The sequence below is a fragment of the Megalops cyprinoides genome, chromosome 3 (assembly GCF_013368585.1).
Source record: "Megalops cyprinoides isolate fMegCyp1 chromosome 3, fMegCyp1.pri, whole genome shotgun sequence".
NCBI classification, from domain to species: Eukaryota; Metazoa; Chordata; class Actinopteri; order Elopiformes; family Megalopidae; genus Megalops; species Megalops cyprinoides.
The window spans coordinates 52,081,980-52,105,468 of NC_050585.1; the positions used below are offsets into that span (position 1 = coordinate 52,081,980).

Here is a 23,489-nt window from a genome sequence, read left to right on the forward strand (position 1 = left end):
TCTAGAACACCAGAATTGGCACCAGAGTGCCAGAGTTCCAGAGCAGCAGAATTCCAGCACACGAGTGTACTGTCCCTGGATGGTTCAGTATGGGTCAGCCGTGAGGGTGGACAGGGTCAGAGGGACAGAGAGGCCTAGCGCAGGCCGGGTCCTCACCACTCTGCAGCGTCTGTTTGCCCCCTGAGAGAACCCCGCTGGGCAGCATACCAGTGGGGGTCAGCCCCTTCAGCGTCAGGACGTTCTCACTCTCCTCCCTGCAGGAACAGATCAAATGAAGGAGTGGTTAACAGAGACATCACAAGATGCAGTGCAGGACACCTATGCTACACAATGCACACACTCGGAGATGCACATATGTACACACACTCACACAGATGCCTTTACTTGGAAAATCAGCTTCTTTTTCGGTTCAAAACTTCGGTGAGTGAGCAAATGAGTGTATGAGCGAGCGAATGATAGAGTTTATTAGTGAATAAGTGAGTGAGTGAGCTCAGGAATGTATGAATGAGTGAATGACAGTATGATTTGTGTTAGTGGGCAAATAAAATTGTGTGTGAATGAATGAGAGAGTATGTGAGTAAATAAGGGCATGAGTGAGTGAGTGAATAACAAACGTTAGTGTCCGTGGGCTTGCTTCCCCTGTGACACCCATTAAAGACAGGGAGCTCCAATGGCTGCTGAACTTGTATGACAGCACTCTGCACAAACCCACCTCAACACTGAGAACATCTTAGCCATCTTCCCTATGGCGCGGATCTTATTCCTGATCACCTCCTTCCGAGCGGCCGCCGCATTGGCTGAGCAGAGACACAGGCACAAGGGAACCAGCCAATCAGAGATCGTGGACCAGCAGGAAGGAGATATTTTCAAAGACAGCCTTGAGCATGGTGTCGTAAACCTCTCACCATCAAAGATCTCCTCCCCGTCGTTCATGAGCTCGTCATCAGAGCAGATACTCAACACGTTGACCAGCATCTCTGTAACTGAAGAGGGGTTAAAGGTCAGCGGCTGAGAGATCTTTCAGGGTAAACAGGAATGATGTAAAAATAGAGAGCCGCTAATGCACACAGACTCTAATCTGTGGTACCCAGCGCTGGAGAACACGCTGGCACTTGCCTGCTCATTTGAATACACAACATGCTAATCTTTTTATGTAATTACACCAATTTGCTTATTAATTAATTAGTGATTAATTTCTGAAGCACTCTTGAGCGTACAATGACAGCACTTGGATCTCAGATTGCCTAAAGCACTGTCCTTCAGTAATTAAACACAACAGTGACACAAAGCTTGTTTGCACTGTGAGGAAGCAGGGTGGGGGGGGTGGCTTTTGACTGTCCTGGTTTACAGTAAAGTAGGGATTTACTTTAGGAAATAATTAAAGAAGGCAGCATGACATTACATTGGCTTTACAAAAGCCCATTAAAATTGCTAGCTTTTGTGAAATTATATTAAAGCTCTTTTCTTACGTATTTGATCTTAAAGGCAATGATGATGTCAGATCAGGCCCCAACAGGAAGTCATACCTTTCCCTCCGATGAAGTGCAGAGACCAGGTTAAAATGTCCATGAAGTTGAGCAGCATTTAGGGGTGGGGGTTAGGGTTAGGCTTAGGGGTAAATGGGCATACCTTTCTCTCCGACGAAGGGCAGAGACCAGGTGAAGACGTCCATGAAGTTGGGCAGCCAGTAGGGGTGGGGGGAGCAGTTGAACTGACGGATGTTCATCACGTTGTTCTCGTATTTGAGGACAGCAGCTGAGGACAGTGTGAAGAGGACGGGTCACGGTCACGAGTCTACGCTAACGCGCAATGCCACAAGAACACACTCAAATGCTAACAAAAGACACTACTGTGGCCAAGAGGTCTGAGACGCTGCATTAAGGTGTCAGCCTTTTTGGAGTTATTATCCAGCTGAATAAACGAGTGTCATGTAAAAAAATGTAACCTGTGTAAGTCACTCTGGATAAGAGCGTCTGCTATATGGCAATAATGTAATGTAATGCTACACATGCTACACATTACACGCTAACCATGGAGCGGAGCAGTGGTTGGAAACCAGGGTTCAGATCACAGATTTGCTGCTGCTGTTGTTCCCTTTTGCAAAGTAATCCACTGAAGTAAATAACCAACTTCATAAATGCCTTACATGTGAAATATAACCGGTGTACAAGGATAAGCACATCGGCTCAGTAAGTGAACAGAGTAACACCTCCTCTCATTTTACATCACTGATGTTTGCCATGGCATGTCTAACCACAGGGTAATAGGTTTAAACCCAATGCGGGGCATTGCTGTTATGTCTTTCAGTGTGACACTCAGCCCGAATTACTCAAATAAATATCAAGCTGTGTAAATGGGTAGGGTTCAAGAATAATGTGATATTAATATGGCTGCTGAGTTTTTCTCTGCAAAAGGTATGGAAATCTGTGGCTGCAGGTGCTTCTGTATTACATAGCACAGTGAATCATCCATCAGTGCAGGTTCAAAGGTGTGCTGTCCCTCTGTGTTTGAAGTTCAGCAGGAGAGCCCGGCCGATTTTTACATTTGTGCAATGCTGCGGTCTGTCCATTAGGTGGTGCCATTGAGCCCTGCTGCGGCTGACCCTGTTCCATCAGAATGGATGAACCCACATGGAAGGAGTCTGTCATGCTGACAGTCCCTCCCACGCGCTCTCTCCACATCTCCCACAATTCATCTCACCCAGTGAACAAAATATCACACGCACGCACACACACACACACACACACACACACACACACACACTACCTCCCTGTCTCCGGACGCTATAATTCACAGAAGGTCCGGGGTCAATTTCAAACACAAATTCGCTTTCTGTATGTTTAAAATTTTTTCTCTCAGATGGATTTTTCTGTGATCTTGTTTTCATTAAAAAAAAGGCCCACGCTGTCTTGGTGTCTTTTAAATGTTAAATGATATTCCGTGACATGAGAGGTTATAAAACGTCTGAGGAAATGAGCTCGGCCCAGACTGAACAGGCAGGCACGTACAGTACAGATGACTAAGATAATGCTACAGATGGGTCAGTGAGTAGACCAGATGTAAAACAGAGTGAATATTAACCCCCGATGTGCTGTTAGACATGGGGTTTCCTGCAATGGCTAAGAGCAGCCAGAACAGTTTTAGTCTCCTACACAGAGGCACATCTGTCCAGATAAGACAAACTCAGAGACATCCACACTCCACCCAGCCCTCACCCCAGCGAACCCAAAATCCACCCTGACAGTTGTTTAGTGCGTCCCCACAAACCCATCCTCCCAGAACCTGGACCCCGGCCCCTCAGGCCTGACAGAACACAAACCCGTCCTCCCAAAACCTGGACCCCGGCCCCTCAGGCCTGACAGAACACAAACCCATCCTCCCAGAACCTGGACCCCGGCCCCTCAGGCCTGACAGAACACAAACCCGTCCTCCCAGAACCTGGACCCCGGCCCCTCAGGCCTGACAGAACACAAACCCATCCTCCCAGAACCTGGACCCGTGCCCCTCAGGCCTGACAGAACACAAACCCGTCCTCCCAGAACCTGGACCCCGGCCCCTCAGGCCTGACACCCGTCCTCCCAGAACCTGGACCCGTGCCCCTCAGGCCTGACAGAACACAAACCCGTCCTCCCAGAACCTGGACCTGCGCCCCTCAGGCCTGACAGAACACAAACCCGTCCTCCCAGAACCTGCGCCCCTCAGGCCTGACAGAACACACCTGTCCTACCTTGCAGCTCTGATTGGCCCACACACTTGTTCCATCCTGTCCTGATTATTCCCCAAACTGACCTCCCCAATCCTGACTGGTCACACCCTGGCCCCCTCCTTCCACCCAGTCCTGCTGATTGGCTCAAAACCTGACCCCCCCCCCCCCCCCCCCAACCCTGATTGACTCTGAAACCTGCCCTCCCCTGCTCTGACTAGCCCTGAAGCCCCCGCCCCCGCCCCCCACTCCCCAGCACACCCCCCTCCCCCCAATCCCCCGGATCGTGCGGCCTGGGGATGGCTGCCAGACTGCCGCTTGCGGTGACTGGAGCCGCATCAGAGCAGCCTGGAGAATAATGAGCCGCCCACATAATCACCATCCGCACAGAGAGACCAGAGAGAGAGCCACTGACTCACCGTGGCCCCGCCCCCTGACTCACCGTGGCCCCGCCCCCTCCGCCAGCACTTACCCAACACCCAACTCCCCCCAATGCACATTTATATGCACTAAAGTCATAAAGCCTGCCCAAAACGAAGCAGCACAGTGTGACCACCTCCCAATGCATATCCATATGCAGCACAGTGTGACCACCTCCCAATGCATATCCATATGCAGCACAGTGGGACCACCTCCCAATGCATATCCATATGCAGCACAGTGTGACCACCTCCCAATGCATATCCATATGCAGCACAGTGGGACCACCTCCCAATGCATATCCATATGCAGCACAGTGTGACCACCTCCCAATGCATATCCATATGCACTCCTGACATACTGCCTGCCAATGCATGCAACAAATCCTTATAAATAACAACATAAAATCCGTTAAACACACACACACAGAACACACACACAGATGCAGGCACACACACACACACACACACACAGGACACACACACACACACAGGACACACACACACACACACACACACACACACACATACAAACACACACAGAACACACACACAGATGCAGGCACACACACACAGGAAACACACACACACACACACACACAGGACACACACACACACACAGGACACACACACACACACACACACACACACACACACACACACACACACATACAAACACACACAGGACACACACACAGATGCAGGCACACACACACACAGGACACACACATACACACACACACATACAAACACACACAGAACACACACACAGATGCAGGCACACACACGCAGATGCAGGCACACACACACACACAGGACACACACACACACACACACACACACACACAGGACACACACACACACACACACACACACACACATACAAACACACACAGAACACACACAGATGCAGGCACACACACACACACAGGACACACAGGTAGTGGGTTCACATCTGCATGTGAGTGGGAAGCTACTATACAAATCTAGGATGGAAAAATGACAGGAATAAAAAAGGAAAAAAGCAATTCCTGGTAAATGACATGTGCCACAGCACACTGCCCCCTACTGCATGCCCCTGGCTATTACACACCCAGAACAGGGAGGAAGTGGGCTGCTTTACCCTCTCAGACAGTCCCTAAATGGACGGATGCCCCAGCCTTCATCACCATAACGACCTCACATCCCCCCCCCCCCCCCCCCCATCCTCCACCTGCCTCTACAGCTGCCATGAGAAACGATAAGAATGTTGTCTTTGTCTGTGCTCTGTGTGTGTGTGTGTGTCCTGTGTGTGTGTCTGCATCTGTGTGTGTGTCCTGTGTGTGTGTGTGTGTGTGTGTGTGTCTGCATCTGTGTGTGTGTTCTGTGTGTGTTTGTATGTGTGTGTGTGTGTGTTTGTGCGTGTGTGTGGGAAGAGCTGTGATGTTGTGTTATTGCATTGCCCAGGGGGAAGAGCTTGAGAGCTACCTTTCCACACTGTAAAAAAAGCTCTTTCATCAGACTGACCTTTATTATTGTAAACATCAAGGTAGTTTGGCGCTGAGAAGATGGTGATTAAAGATGGAAAGCCTGTGGTCTGACTCTTCCTGTACATCCGGTAACTGCAGGACAGAGAGAGAGACAGAGAGAGAGAAGCAGGGGCCGTCACAGCACTGACCACAGAACACTCCACTGTCCCTGGGCTGGCCTTCTCCTCCTAGGCACTTAGCTACAGCACTGCGCTCAGAACAGTTCAGCGAGTCATTTAGGGTTGCTGGAGGAAGACAGCTGGTGTGTGGCACTAGGACACACGCTGCCAGACGCTAACGGGAGTGATTGACGGCACGGAGAGCTACCTACCCAGCATCCTGTGCTTCATGTGCTCGGATGATCGATAATAAGCTATTATTCTGCAGGAACTCACACACCGCGGGGTAGCTGCAGAACAGAGAGAGAGAGTGAGAAAGAGAGAGAGAGAAAGAGATGGGAAAAAGAGGCAGGAGAGAGAGAGAGAAGGAGAGAGAGAGGGTGAGAGACAGAGGGGGAGAGAGAGAAGGCACCATTAGTATTAGGTTTTTTATTTTATTTTTATTGTAAATTATTAGCAATGGATACCATTGCGTTTGGCTATTATTTTATTGTTGATGTTACATTTATTATTATAATAATACATTTATTAATATGTAGATGCTTTGGTTACAGTTACACAACACAACACAGGACATTACTGCTACAGTTTACTGACACAGCACATTACTGCTACAGTTACACAGCACAGCACATTACTGCTACAGTTTACTGACACAGCACATTACTGCTACAGTTACACAGCACAGCACATTACTGCTACAGTTTACTGACACAGCACATTACTGATACAGTTACACAGCACAGCACATTACTGCTACAGTTGCACAGTACAGCACAGCACATTACTGCTACAGTTACACAGCACAGCACATTACTGCTACAGTTACACAGCACAGTACATTACTGCTACAGTTACACAACACAGCACATTACTGCTACAGTTACACAGCACAGCACATTACTGCTACAGTTACACAGCACAGCACAGCACAGCACATTACTACTACAGTTACACAGCACAGCACATTACTGCTACAGTTACACAGCACAGCACATTACTGCTACAGTTACACAACACAGCACAGCACATTACTGCTACAGTTACACAGCACAGCACATTACTGCTACAGTTACACAACACAGCACATTACTGCTACAGTTACACAGCACAGCACATTACTGCTACAGTTACACAGCACAGCACGGCTCATTATCCCTACAGATACATAGTTAATCATTACTTCACACAAAACATCACGGCACAGCAATCCTACTCTCAAACAAAAAAGGCACAAAATGACTGCGGTTACACTGTACAGCACAATGCTGTGGAGCACCAAACAGCCGTGAGCTCTACCCCCGCGCCCTCCCAGTCTTAAAAACAAAACAGGGGAACATCTTCCCTCACACAGCAGAGACATTCTGCCTCCGTACCTCTCCCTCTCGCCATCGCTCTCGCTCCAATTTAGGCAGGGGTTGCCAGTTGTCATGGCAACACCACATTGCAGAGCCCCTAGGGATTGTGGGATAGCTCTTCATGTTGAGCAGATACCGGCCACTGCCTGAGTAATGTTTTATTTTACAGTTAGTCTGGGGGAAGCACATTTTTTTACACTCTGATTCAGACTGAGAGAGGAAGACCAGCTGCTCACTTTCCCTCTCCACCCTCCCCTTCAGCCTCCTCCAGTTCTACTCAATCTCCCTATTTCTGCTCCTTCTTTCCATTTCTCCTCCATCTATCCATCTCTCTGCACCTCCTCCATCTCTCCCACCTCCTCCATCTCTTCCACTTCCTCCTCACCTCTTCTTTACCCTCCTCCATCTCTGCATCTCTCCTTCCCTCCTCCAAACTCCCCTCATCTTTCTCCATCTCTCCTCCATCTCTTCACACCTCCTCCTCACCTCTTCTTTACCCTCCTCCATCTCTGCATCTCTGTCTTTTTCCCCCCTCCACTCTCCTACTCTGCTTCCTCCATCTCTCCATCCCCCCATCTCTCCATCTCTCCACACCTCCTCCATACCTCCTCTTCACCCTCCCTCATCTCTCTGTCTCTCCTCTACCTCTCCTCCCCACCCTTCCCATCTCTCCACAGCCTGCACCTCCTTCACTTGCCTCCGCCCCCCACATGCTGTCAGGGGCCTCCCCACCACTGGTGTCTATTTCTGTGTGTCTCTCTCTGTTTGAATTAGCGTCTTTGTGGGAGTATATGATTGTATTAACTATTGTGTTTGTGATAGTCTGTGACTATATGCCTTAGCATGTTTGTGGGAGTATCTGTGTGTATGTGTAAATGACATTTATTTCATACGTATATCTGTGGTGCATACATTTTTGTTTTAGCAAAAGCAAACCATGGTTTCAAACTGGCTGAAAATGCCCGGAGCAGGGTTGTTTTCAATCAACATATATTCATTTTTATCATTCATAGATCTTCCTGGTTTCCTTTTGTGCAAAAGGTAGACACTCCATTATTCATTTATTAGGGAAAAAACTTCAGATAATCTGACACAGAATTCCTCTTTCATTTTTGACAAACACAACTGTTCTTTGCACCTGGGAGCAGCTAGTTCTGTGGAGTACCATTCCAGTTGAATAAAAAACCAGTACCGCTGTCATACCAAAAATAAACCTGTATCATTTGGGTATGATCTCTTTACTCATGTCCTATACTCGGAGAGGATGGCCCTTCCTGCTGGCCACACCGTTGGTGGTGTACAGATTACGCGAGGTTGGCTGGCTGTGGGTGTGAGTGAGAGTGATCTGACAGTGAGAAGCGCAGGGACCGCGGCTCTGACTCCATCCCTGGGGTTCTTACAGCCCGATCTCGGGGGTTCTGATAGTCTAATCCCAGGGGGAATGGCAGGGGGGGGTGTGACGGCCCGATCCCAGGAGGAGTGACTGCCTGACCGGGCTTTGGGTTTGCAGAGAGGACTCAGCCGTTTGCGTAAACACAGGCGTAATCCACACGCTGCTTCCTCTCTTTGCCGGTGACATCATGCGGGAATTCGGGGCTCGCCGGCGGTATGACATGCGCTTGCGTTGCCGTGGTGACGAGGGCTTAGGCAGAAAACTTGGGTGGCTGGTTCTCTATCATTTTTCGGTGGTTCGGTGGGGTAAAATAGGAAGACATGCCTGAAGAACAACTTTCTTAATAGTGGTGTATAAAATTCCAACTGATACTTAAATGGGAAATAATTATTTTAGTGAACTACCATCGTCAGACAGCATTACGGGGTAATGCACTGCCAGTGTTCGTGTGCGTGTGGAGTGAGATCTGGGACACAGTGAATGGGGAAGTGTGTTGCCGTGGAGCTGTGGGCTGGAAAAGCCGCTCACAGAGGGAGTAATGTAGCGTGTGATGTGCTCTCAAAGACTCCTCGGCCAATGGAAAAGAGCAGGGTGACCACGACAGCACAGAACGCCTCCCACCACGCCCAGGCGCTCTGCAGAGAGAGACACACACACACACACACACACACACCCACACACAAACACACACACACACACACACACACACACACACACACACACACACACACACACACTCACACACGCACACACACACGCACACACACGCACACACACACACGCACACACAAACACACATGCACACACACACACACACACATGCACACACACACACACACACACACTCACACACACACTCACACACGCACACACACACACACACACACGCACACACACGCACACACACACACGCACACACAAACACACATGCACACACCCACACACAAACACACACACACACACACACACACACACGCTGGCCTGACAGCGTGTTTGGTGCACACCGTGCTCTGAGCTGAGATAATGTATATAAGCAAGGCCCGACCAATGAGCAGCGGGCAGTTCACCCAGCCAATCAGCACACAGCATGCGCATCTCCATAGCATTGAAGTTCTATTCAATTTCATACTACTATGGTTACTCATTACACCCAATCAGCCAAACATTGCCTAACCACAGAGTGTTCATTGATATGTTTAAATTTCATTAAACATACAATAAGCTACAAGCAATGACCACCAAAGACAAGTCCTAAACCTGATATATGGCCCAACACATCACCTAAGTGTGTCAGTGCAAATGTAGCTCAAAAGTACACTGTTGCCAGCTTTCTTTGCTGAAATCTCAAATTTAGGATTATGGTCAGACTGTTGTTCCACTGTTAACATTTCCCCTGTTTTCCAGGAATCTCTTAACCCCCCTTTCCTGGGGTCAGGAAATAATTTTCCAGCTTTTTCACAACTGGCCCTGGGTTTCCAGAATTTTTCATTTCCACTTGCAAGTGCACTCTGCCTTGTGTCTGCTGCTTTGGGACAGTTAGGACCACTTTCTCTACACTCAGACTGACCCAGGTACAGTCACTGCAGTCACAGGGTGTACTGCTGGTGCTACTCACCCTGCTGTATACCTCCTGTAGAGTGTGACACGGTGGTAATCGCTCACCTGTAGAAGTACGAGCAGCCCCTCACTGTGTTGTGGCTGAAGTATTCTTGGGTTTTCTCGTTTCCGAAGTCCTCCAAGGGGTCGGACCAGAGCAGGTCGCACATGGGTCCAAACGCTGGAGGCTCCTTGAACCTGTCCAGCTGAAGAGAGAGAGACACCACACGACTGTTACAGACACCCCACGAGTGTTACATCACACACACCACAAGTGTTACATCACACACCCCATGAGCATTACAGCAGACACCCCATGAGTGTTACAGCAGACACACCACGAGTCCTACACCCCATGACTGTTACAGAAGACACACCTCGAGTGTTACACCCCACGCCTGTTACCGCAGACACCCCACGAGTGTAACAGCAGACACCCCACGAGTGTTACATCACACACCCCACGAGCATTACAGCAAACACACCATGAGCATTACATCACACACCTCAGTTACAGCAGACACAATACAAGTGTTACATCACACACACCACAAGTGTTAGATCACACACCCTACGACTGTTACTGCAGACACCCCACGACTGTTACCGCAGACACCCCACGAGTGTTACAGCAGACAACCCACGAGCATTACAGCAAACACACCATGAGCATTACATCACACACCTCACGAGCGTTACAGCAGACACACCACAAGTGTTACATCACACACACCACGACTGTTACAGCAGACACCCCACAAGCGTTACAGCAGACACCCCACGAGCGTTACAGCAGACACCCCACGAGCATTACAGCAGAGGAATTTACACTCTTTAGACTCACTGTAACATCATGCAAGTGTTACAGCATAGACACACAGCAGATACTTTACTCTTTACTGCTGGTATATCTAAAAATTTGCTGCAAAGCTGACGGCCCCATCGAGGCGATACATATTTCATTTATGGATGACAGAGCGGCAGAAAGGCCGGAATGGAGTGTGAGCATGGTGTGAATGAGTGCTGCAGTGCTGGACGCCAAAACAACGACAGGTGTGATTGGCCAGTTAGATACTGACACAACTTCAATGACGGGTGTGATTGGCCAGTTAGATACGGCCACAACCACAACAACAGGTGTGATTGGACAGTCACTCTCTCAGCAGGAGCAGGTGTTACAGTACTCCAAACTCAGTCTCTGCCCTTCGCATGGCGTTACCTTTTTTATGTCGTCTAAGGTGTGTATTTCTGGCGAGAGGCCACCGTGGACACACAGGAACTGCTGGTTCATGAGGGCAGCTAGGGGAAGGCAGTCAAACGCGTCCATGCACGAGTCGTACACCTGCTCTGAGTACTTGATTCTACCTGCACAGGTAGAGGAGAAAAGCATGGAGAGACCACTCAGAGGAAGGTGAAGAACAGAACAGCAGTCCTAACAGCTGAATGTGATTCAAGGAAAGCCCTGCAACCCATTACAGCAGCTCACCATCACACAAATACAGTCATTTTTATTTTAATTTAACCTTAATTTTACCAGCAATGACCCCTTAGAGACTCAAAATCTATTTTCCAAGGGAGTCATGACAAAGACAGCAGCAAAACAGGTACAGCATTAATAATCAATACATCAAATTAATAAAGACAATAATAAAATCTGAATAGGAGTAAATAGATACGAAGTGCATAAACAGATCACAATCATTCGGCTAGAAGAAACAGCAATCAGTAACCTAATCATCCTTAATCAAAAGTTCAAAGTCATATGGGGCTATTAAACAGTCGGATGGATTTTATTTTGAAGCAGCTTCCAGGACCAAAGGCCTAAGAGACATGTGTCTTGAGACATGTGTGTGTGCTGAAAGTGAAACCCTGGCATTAAAACCATAGGTGCTGGGTGGTTACTGAGCCAGGAGAGAACAAAGGCAACAGCCTGGCTCACTTATGATGGCCTTATACTTGTGCTTCACACATACAAACATGCATGCATACACACACATGTGCCCTCATACATGGGTGCACACAAATGTACACATATGCAAGTGCACACACACACACACACATACACACACACACACCCATCTGCTCTGCTTCTCTCTAATGAGTCGCTAAAGGTCTTGGATCAACTTTAAACCCTTTGTCTGTCTTCATAATGAAGACTATTTTTTGTCTAAAATGCCTTTCAGTGCGATTATGTTTTTTTTTCACACAAAAGCACTCGGCGATCTGGTGTCATCTAGAGTGATGGATACTTACTGATACAAGCAATTACAAAACAAACTACTGAGAAATCCCTCACTGCATGCATTCTTGATGCTATCACGGCTCATTGTTCCACCTGTAATCCATTCCTGCAGCTGGAGTTTACCAAAGTGAATCATGATATGAGCCACAATCAACGATACAGTAACATTACATTATATTACATTACATTGTTGGCACTTAGCAGACAGTCTTATCCACATAGGTTACAATTTTTACATGGCATCCATTTATACAGCTGGAAATTTCCTGAGGCAATTCTGGGTTAAGTACCTTGCCCAAGGGTACAGCAGCAGCGCCCCAGCGGAGAATCAAACCAGAAATCATTCAGTCATGAGCCCTGCTCCTTACCACTATGCTACAATGCCGCCCAACCTGGGAACTAAACCTCAAACCTCCTGGTTACAAGCCGGGGTCTCAGACAAAACCACACTGGTTCCACATTGGTAGCTGCGGGAATGAAATGTCACAGATTTTTTGCCTGTTTTCGCTTTATGTGTGTTAATTACTTTGCTCCGGGGCACAGCGACTTCCTGACACTCATTTCATTGCAGTAAGAGCAGCAGAAGTATCAGTAGCAATAGTAACAGCAGTGGTAGTAGCATTAGCTCTATTAACATTATTAATAAAATACACACACACAAACAGAAATACACACGCCCACACACACATTCACACACACTGAGCAGTAATGCTGATATTCATCCATCTCCCACTCTGTCCACACTAGAATCCTCACTTCCTTCTTCTGAGTGACACCACTGAGTGACATCACAACCGTCGGTAACCAGGGCTGCCCGCCACCTGCCCCGCCCCCTCAGGGCCACTGGCGCCAATCATTAACGAGCTCATTAATTTGCAGCTAATCAACTGCTCTGTGTGGGACGGCTGTCTGCTTCCTAAACAGGAAGCAGCAGAAGGGAATATAATGAGAGGCAGAGAAAGGAGGCAGAGAGAGAGCGACACAGACAGACAGAGAGAGAGAGACACAGACAGACAGAGAGAGAGCGACACAGACAGACAGACAGAGAGCGACACAGACAGACAGACAGAGAGAGAGAGACACAGACAGGCAGAGAGAGAGCGACACAGACAGGCAGAGAGAGAGAGACACAGACAGGCAGAGAGAGAGAGACACATTTATCTTAGAAAGATAAATAGACATGGATACAACAGCTGGAGAGAGTTGGGAGGGAGGCAGGAGAGACATGCAGAGGCTGAGAGAGAGAAGGAGAGCCACAGATGGAGAGAGAGACACACACACAGAGGGAGAGAGAGAGTTTGAAAGAGAGAAGGGGAGAGCGGCAGAGGGAGAAAGTGAGAGAGAGAAGCAGAGAGAGGAAAAGGAGGGGAGAGGAGCGCAGAGCTAAATACATGGAGAGAGAGACAGTGATGTAGCTAACGCTCAGAGAGTGAGTGGGAGGAGGCCAGTGTGTAACAGAAAAGGAGGGAGGGAGAGAGGGAAGGGGTCCAGTCTACATGGGGACTGCCCCTCAGTCAGAGGAACATAGCGCCCCCTCCAGCTGAGAAGGGGACACGGCACAGGGAGAGCCCCAGCACTGACGCAGTGAGACACTGTACTGTAAGGTACTCACATTCTTGTTTGAAGGTGAAATATTCTGTCAAATGTCTACATTCGTGGTTTCCTCGCAGTAAAAATAGCGTCTTTGGGTAGAGGATTTTCAGTGACCACAGGTACAAAACACACTGCAAGAAGAGACAAGTAGGGAGTTAATGAGCCTTTCAAACTGCAGTGAGAAACAGAGACACAAGCACCCTCTCTCTCTCTCCCTCTCTCTCTCTCTCTGTCCCTCTCTCCCCCTCTCTCTCTCTTCCCCCCCCCCCTCTCTCTCTCTAAACTGTAAAAGCATACTGCTAAAGAGTGGGTATATGTGTTACACAATACAAAAAATGTAACTATAATTATAGCTTTAACTATACATCTAAACCATTTAAAGTTTGGGTTTTTTATACTTGAGGATGGAATGAGATTGGTGATTGTGTAGGGATTGTCTAACAATTCTCCTCCCAAACCTTCATTTGGAGCTAAAGTATTAGAATAAGAGTGACCTCCCCTCTCCCTCCTGACCCCCCCATCCCCTCTCCCCTCTCGCCCCACCTCACCCCCCCCCACCCCTCTCACCCTCCTCACCCCTCTCACCCTCCTTCACCCCTCTCACCTCGATACTGAAGTACCCCCGATCCACGTAGTCTCCCAAGAAGAGGTAGCGCGTGGTGGCAGGTGACCCTCCCACTTCAAACAGCTTCATCAGATCAAAGAACTGCCCGTGGATGTCTCCACATACTGGAAAACAATCACCAAAAATAAAAAGTCTAAACAAGGTTCAGTCAGCACCACAGAGGTGTCACCCTACACTGTGCATCAACACCCGTAACACCACAGCACGGTTCTACAACATTCCCAGTAACCGGGACAGACTGCCGTCAGACAGGGACTGCTTCATTCTCTGACTTCACAGGAGTGTCACTCGATGTTGTGGGTTTTTTGGTCGTCTGGCCGTGAATGTGATTAGCACACTAGTCATGAGTGTGATTAGCACACTAGTCGTGAATGTGTTTAGCACACTAGTCGTGAATGTGATTAGCACACTATCCATGAATGTGATTAGCACACTAGTCGTGAGTGTGATTAGCACACAAGTCGTGAATGTGATTAGCACACTAGCCATGAATGTGATTAGCACACAAGTCGTGAGTGTGATTAGCACACTAGCCTTGAATGTGATTAGCACACTAGTCATGAGTGTGATTAGCACACTAGTCGTGAGTGTGATTAGCACACTAGTCGTGAATGTGCGGATCAGATCTCTGCTGCTTCTCGGCTCAGTGATTCCCTCCCTGAGAGAGAGACAGAGAGAGAAAGGGACCAGTTGCAAAGTCCCGTTACCATGGAGATTCTTTTTTTAAATGAAAATAAATAAATAAATGAGTTTATATTTCTCTTCTCTCGCTCTGCGTTGGCATGGAGATCTGCCCGATGTGTCTTCCCTGGGCCGGGAGTTTGGGGTCCCTGCAGGGTCCTGACGTGGGGAGGGGGGGCCACTGGGATCCTGTCCTGAGAGCCTGTCTCTCCAGCGCTCCAGCAGTATTGGGGCCCCCCCGGCACCCCTGTACCCCGGACAGCCCGGTACCCTGTGTGCGGGGCCCGGCCGAAGCTCCACGTGGTCAGACATCTAGCTGCAGCGTTCCAGCACAACGTGTTCCCACACTCCACTCATCCGCCCTTCCCAGGGCCCTCAGTGCTTACCTGTCTCCTAGCAACAGAGTTTCTGGGGGGACCGGCCAGCTAATTGCTTTAACGATCCCCATCCTTCCTTCGTCCACTCTGCTCACTGAGCACGTGTGTCTGTCTGTCTCTCTGTGTGCATCTGTCTGTCTGTGTGTGTGTGTGTGTGTGTGTGTCTCTGTGTGCATCTGTCTGTCTGTGTGTTTGTGTTTGTCTGTGTGTGTCTGTCTGTGTACATCTGTCTGTCTGTCTGTTTGTGTGCATCTGTCTGTCTGTCTGTCTGTCTGTCTGTTTGTGTGCATCTGTCTGTCTGTGTGTGTCTGTCTGTCTGTCCATGTGCGTTTGTCGGGGAATATTGGTACGCTTTGAGGGGAGCTTTACATGTCACTGATACTGTGAAGCCATGGTCCTTTTTCTCTGTCATTATAGTTCTCCCTGTTCTCTCTTCCTCTCTCTCCCTCCTCCTCTCATTCTCTTCCTTCATGTCACAGTCTCTCCCCTCCCCTGCTCTCCCTCTCTCTCTGTCTCCCCAGATCAGTACCATCACAGCCTGCACCCAACTCAAAGCCCAGAGCAACATGAGAGAGAGACTGATCCCAGAACATGTCTAATGCAACCGAACTCTCACACACACACACACGCACACACACAGACATGGATACATACATCATCATTCATAGGCATAAATAGGTCACGGTGCCCTGATTTCCATGACAAAGGGCCCCTCACACCAGCAGTACCTCTCAGCTTCACTCTACCTCTCCCTCCACCGTTCACCCTGATCCAGGCACCCGGGACCACCCAAACAGCCTGTCTTTCACACCTGTGTAAAGCTGCTTCCTCACTGACACTATTGCAGTGTTCTACCCACGATTCCAACATGCAGAGCCCTAGTGAAAAGTCCAGTTTCCTGCACACTATAGCACACGCTTCCTCTTCAGAGTAAAGCACTGATGCAAAAAGGTTGTGAAAGCTGCCCCCCCGAGACCTGCCCAGTTTCTCCCACCCCCGTCCCCCTCTCCGTCTGTGGGGGGAAGGCTGGGATGGGGGTGCAGGGCGCTGCCGCATGCTGTCTTTCGGGGTGCACTGAGGGAATCTCGCTTCAGCGCTCTGGATGTTAGCTCCAGCTCAGTTCTGAGTTTCTCTTCCTAACGCTGTCATTTCTTTTCTTAAGGCAGTGTTATGTAACACTGTCTGCAGTGGTGCTCCCTCTACACTGAACTAATGAGAGAGGGTATCTCTCTCTCGCACACACACACACACACACACGCACGCACACACACACACACACTCTCGCACACACACACACGTACATGCACACACACACACACACACACACACGCGCACACACACTCTCGCACACACACACATGTACATACACACACACACACACACAGATCACGCTGCACATGAATGAATGGATATGCCACATCCTGTATGTTCTCAAAGGTTCATATGAAATGATTCAGAAAGGTTCAGATGAGTAATGGGACATGAAAGAAGAGAAATGTGTGCGTGTGTGTGTGTGTGCAAGCGTGTGTGTGTGCATGTGTGTGTGTGTGCGTGTGTGTGTGTGTGTGTGTGTGTGTGTGTATGTGCGCGTGTGTGTGCAAGCGTGTGTGTGTGCGTGTGTGTGTGCGCGTGGGTGTGTGTGTCTGTGTGTGTGCGAGAGTGAAGATGTATATGTGCATTAGAATGTGTGCCTCTGCCCAAACATGTGGGTGTGTATTTGTGTGTATGTGCACATGTGTGGCTGTGTGGCTGTGTGTGTGTGCATGCATCTACTGAATGGCATGTGTGAATGTGTAATGGCATATGTTTGCATGTGTGAGCACATATGTGCTTGCATTTCTGTGCATGTGTCTATCAAATGTCATGCCTGTCTGTATAATGGCGTGAGCGTGTGTATGTGTGTGTGGGTGTGTGTGCGTATCTGTCAAACTGTATGTATTCATGCTTATCTCTTACTGTGAATGGCGTGAGTGTTTAGCGCTAAGAGGAGCCGTATGGTTGAAGTGATTCAGTTCCTTTGTGACGTTACCGGGCAGAAACAGAATGTTTAATTCTTCTTCACCCACCACACAATTCACACTGACTTACAGTACTTTTTTTTTTATCTGTAGCGCAATATCTCATCTCTTACACATCGTACATTAGTGTTCTCTACCTGTTCTGCAGCTGACATCAGTGCAACACAAGAAGACAGAACAGCTGTTTTTGCAAGCGTTAGTAATACACCACAAACTAACACTTTGGCTTACTGGATAGACTGACTTCTTACAAAGCTTGCAAGTAAATTAATAAAAGACTGTAGCCCAGCACAAACTTTATCCGGCCTACTTTTGGCAAAAGTGTGAGAGTTAATATGTCACTGCTATCGCTTTAGGCATGCACACACTCATGCACACACACACACACACACACACACACACACACACATGCACAAAAGCATGCATGGATGCACGGAGAAATGCAGCGTCGCAAATGAAAGATCAGGCTAGGATGAGCTGCAATCCAGCATCTTAAAATTGGCTCAGGTAGAGGGATGTCCCAGGCTGTCCCACCCACAATGCCCCTCTCCTGGTGGATGCTGGGATACATGGGGAGAAAGCAGGCCTTTCCACTTGCCCTACATAATGAGCTCAATCACTCAACTCTCCTGTTCTTTCAGTTCACTGCTGTGAAGGGCCTCAAACTGGGTGACACTTATCTGCTAACAAGAGCTTTCTGCTATTTTTTAATCCACTTCCTCAATTTTGGTTTATGTGCCTTGCTCAAGGCCCACCAGGGGGTGAGTGTGCACACGGCACCTGCTCCACTACACCGCGCAGGCCTGAGAAACCTTCACAGGGCTCATCCACAGGCAAACAGGCTCCAAAGTTTAAACACTCAGGAAAATTTCCACAAATCAGACTTGCTAGTTTCTTTTGCACTTTGCCCTCAAAGCCTACCTGATGTGCACTTACAGCATAAAAGTATCACCTTTGTAATGACTGCACTCAATTCAGTTCATTCAATTTAACCCTACTGAAAACCAAAGGTACTACATAAAACTATTCAGAGAAAGTGAATTATCTGCCAGTGGGCACGGCTTATTTAGGTTTGCTGATCAAGGAAAACAGATGAAATCTGGTTCAGAGCAGTTACAATTCACAGAGGATCCCCATGCAATTAATTAAACCTAGACAAACCGGTCCCGTCCATGGCTATAAAGATCCCACTCACCACTTCCTTTCTGCATCACAGCATCCTTCCTCCTCCCCATCTCCCCCCTTTCTTTTCCCTGTTTATGATGTCCATGGGAAGGGGGGGGGCAACAACCTCGTACCACGGCCAGGTCCTATCCCTTCAACATACTCCCAGCCAAAAACAGCACCTCTATAACCACATAAAATGCAATCTTCACGTTTTGATTGTATGTAAATTCATATCCACTGAATCAACTTAGAGGTAAAACTTGCACCTCGTTTACTTCTAGCGTGAGAAGCATCGCTACACGGGAGCAATTACAAACGCAGGCAGCGGAGATCGCGTCGCTGTGAGGCTGTGTGTAACGGCAGCGGATACCGCGTCGCTGTGAGGCTGCAGGTAACGGCAGCGGAGACCGTGTCGCTGTGAGGCTGTGTGTAACGGCAGCGGAGACCGTGTCGCTGTGAGGCTGTGTGTAACGGCAGCGGAGACCGTGTCGCTGTGAGGCTGTGTGTAACGGCAGCGGAGACCGCGTCGCTGTGAGGCTGTGTGTAACGGCAGCGGAGACCGTGTCGCTGTGAGGCTGTGTGTAACGGCAGCGGAGACCGTGTCGCTGTGAGGCTGTGTGTAACGGCAGCGGAGACCGTGTCGCTGTGAGGCTGTGTGTAATGGCAGCGGAGACCGTGTCGCTGTGAGGCTGTGTGTAATGGCAGCGGAGACCGTGTCACTGTGAGGCTGTGTGTAATGGCAGCGGAGACCGCGTCGCTGTGAGGCTGCAGGTAACGGCAGCAGTGACCGCGTCGCTGTGAGGCTGCGGGTAACGGCAGCAGTGACCGCGTTGCTGTGAGGCTGTGGGTAACGGCAGCAGTGACCGCGTTGCTGTGAGGCTGCGGGTAACGGCAGCAGTGACCGCGTCGCTGTGAGGCTGTGGGTAACGGCAGCAGTGACCGCGTCACTGTGAGGCTGTGTGTAACGGCAGCGGATACCGCGTCGCTGTGAGGCTGTGTGTAACGGCAGCGGATACCGCGTCGCTGTGAGGCTGTGAGGCTGCGGGTAACGGCAGCGGTGACCGCGTCACTGTGAGGCTGCGGGTAACGGCAGCGGTGACCGCGTCGCTGTGAGGCTGCGGGTAACGGCAGCGGAGACCGCGTCGCTGTGAGGCTGTGGGTAACGGCAGCAGTGACCGCGTCGCTGTGAGGCTGCGGGTAACGGCAGCGGTGACCGCGTCACTGTGAGGCTGTGGGTAACGGCAGCAGTGACCGCGTCACTGTGAGGCTGTGGGTAACGGCAGCAGTGACCGCGTCACTGTGAGGCTGTGGGTAACGGCAGCGGCGCAGCAGCATGAGACAGTGAGATCCTCCCTCACGCCGAAACGGGCGGAACGCACATCATCACCGCGGCTCAGCCATTTATAGGCCTCTCTGTCATTTACATACTCCTCATCGCTGGAATAAAACTCCAATCCGTTTTGTTCCCCCTGTCCTGCTGGTCTCGATGCTAACGGTGAGACCCGGGGAATCACTTTTACAGAAAACTCGTTTTCATAAAAATTCAGGCCGTGGCAGCAGGGTCTGCTGGGTACCACAGAAATCTACACACACCTGTGCACCTGTGAGTCCAGACCAGCATCACATAAGGCTAGCAGCTTGAGGAGAGGGTCTCTCCCAGGCTGGTCCATGAGTACATGATGCACTCCTATTCCAGCACATAGTAGGCAGGACAGATATCAAACCCAGCTGGACACGCCCTTAGCATACTGCGACTACCACTGTGACAGCAGGGACCGTGTGGAAAGAGGCATCGACTGTAATAGAATGTGTATACTCTTCCTTCTTAATCGCCCCTAGTGCGGAAGCCACACAAGCTGTTTCCAGTGTGGCGCTCCTAATGAGCTCCTGGCTGTTCATGTGCTCAGTACTGCCATGTGTTCAGTGCTGTTGACGCATTCAATGCTGCTAATGTGTTCAGTGCTGTTACTGTATTCTATGGTGATGCTATGCTCAGAGTTGCTTATATGTTCACTGCTGTTGCTGTGTTCTGTGGTAGTGCTATGCTCAGAGTTGCTTATGTGTTCAGTGCTGTTAATGCATTCTATGGTGGTGATGTGTTCAGTGTTGTTAATCTGATTAGTGTAGCATAGTGGTTAAGGAGCGGGACTCGTAACCAAAAGGTTGCCGGTTTGATCCCCGCTGGGACACTGCTGCTGTACCCTTGGGCAAGGTACTTAACCCACAGTTGCCTCAGTAAATATCCAGCTGTATAAATGGATAACATTGTAAAGAACTGTAACCTATGTAAGTCGCTTTGGATAAAAGCGTCTGCTAAATGAATAAATGTAAATGTAAAATTAGTAGTGTTGATGAGTTCAGGTCATTATATGTGTTCAGTGCCACAGATTTGATGTGCTTTAGATCAGGGGTGTTCCTGATGTCCTCTCTGCCAAGTGTCAGACGGAGGGAGGGTACTAGGTTCCAAGGGGATGGATGGGAATATAGTCTCTCCTTTGCCTCTCCAATGGTTCGCAAGAACACTGCCGCCCAGATCCACAAATGTCACCTGGTTCTGTCACCCAGTACTCGTCACCTTCTCGGTGCCACTAGCGGATGAACATCCCAGCCCCATGGGACCGGGACAGCGGGAAACCACGGTGGCTAACTACAGCGGGAAACCATGGTGGCTAACTACAGCGGGAAACCATGGCGGGTAACTACAGCGGGAAACCACGGTGGCTAACTACAGCGGGAAACCATGGTGGCTAACTACAGCGGGAAACCATGGCGGGTAACTACAGCGGGAAACCACGGCGGGTAACTACAGCGGGAAACCACGGCGGGTAACTACAGCGGGAAACCACGGCGGTCGCTCACCTGTATCTCCACTGAGACAGAAAACACCCCGTAATCTGGACGCACTGTCCATCGCATCTGCGTTTCATATGCAAATTTATTAAAATACCGCCCACAGACAGCCCTGACTGGGCGCTCTGCTGTAACCGCGGCGGAGAACAGGAGGCGAAACACACAGCACAGTGCAGGAGCAGGGCCGCGGCACAGAGAGGGAGAGAGAGAGAGAGGGGGAGAGAGAGAGGGAGAGGGAGAGAGAGGGAGAGAGAGAGAGAGGGGGAGAGAGAGAGGGAGAGGGAGAGAGAGGGAGAGGGAGAGAGAGAGAGGGAGAGGGAGAGAGAGGGAGAGGGAGAGAGAGAGGGGGAGAGAGGGAGAGAGAGAGAGAGGGAGAGGGAGAGAGAGAGAGGGGGGGGAGAGAGAGAGAGAGAGAGAGAGAGAGAGAGAGGGAGAGAGAGGGGGAGAGAGAGAGAGAGGGGGAGAGAGAGGGGGAGAAAGGGAGGGAGGGATAGAGAGAGGGAGAGAGAGGGAGAGAGAGGGAGAGAGAGGGAGAGGGAGAGAGAGAGAGGGGGGGAGAGAGAGAGAGGGAGAGAGAGGGGGAGAGGGAGAGAGAGGGAGGGAGAGAGAGGGAGAGGGAGAGAGAGAGAGAGAGGGGAGAAGAGTGACGTTTCTCGCCTTGTTCCTACGCGTGGCTGTGTCAGCTTGGGTCAAGCCAGTCTAAGCCCTTTTTCATTGATTTATTTGCTGAACAGACACCGTTATCCTCACAAGTCGACTGCAGTGAAACCCGAATGCGTAGCCATGCCGGGGTCGATGAAGGTCCATCTCAGGATGTACTTTACTGACATCTAAAGAAGCATTTAGATATTTCGGTCCTTTTTTCTCTGCTGTGGCTGTGATGGTACTGTAACTGCTTTGTAAGAGTGAGTCATGACTGCAGTTTCAGTGGGGGTAGCCACTGACTGTGCTGTTATGTAATTATAATTGTCTCCTTGCTGATATGCTGTGGCAGCGGTGCCTTTCTGCTGTGACTGATCTGTAACTGTGCTCTGTGAGAGGAAGTACTGTGCTGTAACTGTGCTCTGTGAGAGAAAGTGCTGTGCTGTAACTGTGCTCTGTGAGAGAAAGTGCTGTGCTGTAACTGTGCTCTGTAAAAGGAAGTCCTGTGTACTTTGTAAGAGTGAGTAATGACTGTGCTGTGGCAGTACTGTGCTGTGACGGCCCTGTGACCGTCTCGTTGCTGCAGTGCTTGCCTGTGACGGGCGCCTCGATGTCCAGCATGGTCCTCTCCTGCCGCAGGATGGCCGCGCCCTCGTCGATGATGCGCAGGGCCACCGCCTCCTCCACGCGGCCCTCCTTGGTGAGGTGGGCCTTCAGCAGGTCCACGCGCGGCTTCCCCTCGCAGTCAAACACCTCCTTCATACTCAGCCGGTGGCTCAGGGGGAAGGGAACAGCTGCAGGAGGAGAGGAAACACGTCAGAGAGGGACACTGATACACACACACACACACACACACACACACACACACACACACACACACACACACACACACACACACAGATACACACACTCATCATAGAGGACTCACTATTTCACTGCACGTACAGAAAGGATTCACCCTTTCACAGCACAGAGAGAGAGAGGATTTACCCTTTCACCACATGCAGAGAGGATTTGCCCTTTCGCTACATACACATCAGAGAACAATTCATCATCTCACTACCTGCACATCAGAAAGTATTCACCCTTTCACTACATACGCAACAGAGAGGATTCCCATTCGCATTACACACGTCAGAGATTAATGAACCTTTTCACCACACACCTGCCACAGAGCGATGAAGACAGAAAATCACCA

The 23,489-nt window shown here is 49.7% G+C and overlaps 1 protein-coding gene across 2 annotated transcripts in view; it reads right to left on the reverse strand.

The window, feature by feature from the left end:
* Positions 1-23,489, reverse strand: part of ppp3ca (protein phosphatase 3, catalytic subunit, alpha isozyme) — a 46,847-nt gene that overhangs the window by 3,108 nt on the left and 20,250 nt on the right. For both annotated transcript variants that reach the window (XM_036525209.1, XM_036525208.1), the window contains exons 2-12: positions 22,885-23,085; positions 14,536-14,660; positions 13,951-14,062; positions 11,316-11,461; positions 10,163-10,302; positions 5,962-6,039; positions 5,629-5,723; positions 1,630-1,755; positions 906-983; positions 713-797; positions 157-254 (exon numbers count right to left, since the gene is read on the reverse strand). In XM_036525209.1, coding sequence (XP_036381102.1) covers positions 157-254; positions 713-797; positions 906-983; positions 1,630-1,755; positions 5,629-5,723; positions 5,962-6,039; positions 10,163-10,302; positions 11,316-11,461; positions 13,951-14,062; positions 14,536-14,660; positions 22,885-23,085 — 1,284 coding nt within the window. The remainder of the gene's footprint in view (positions 1-156; positions 255-712; positions 798-905; positions 984-1,629; positions 1,756-5,628; positions 5,724-5,961; positions 6,040-10,162; positions 10,303-11,315; positions 11,462-13,950; positions 14,063-14,535; positions 14,661-22,884; positions 23,086-23,489) is intronic.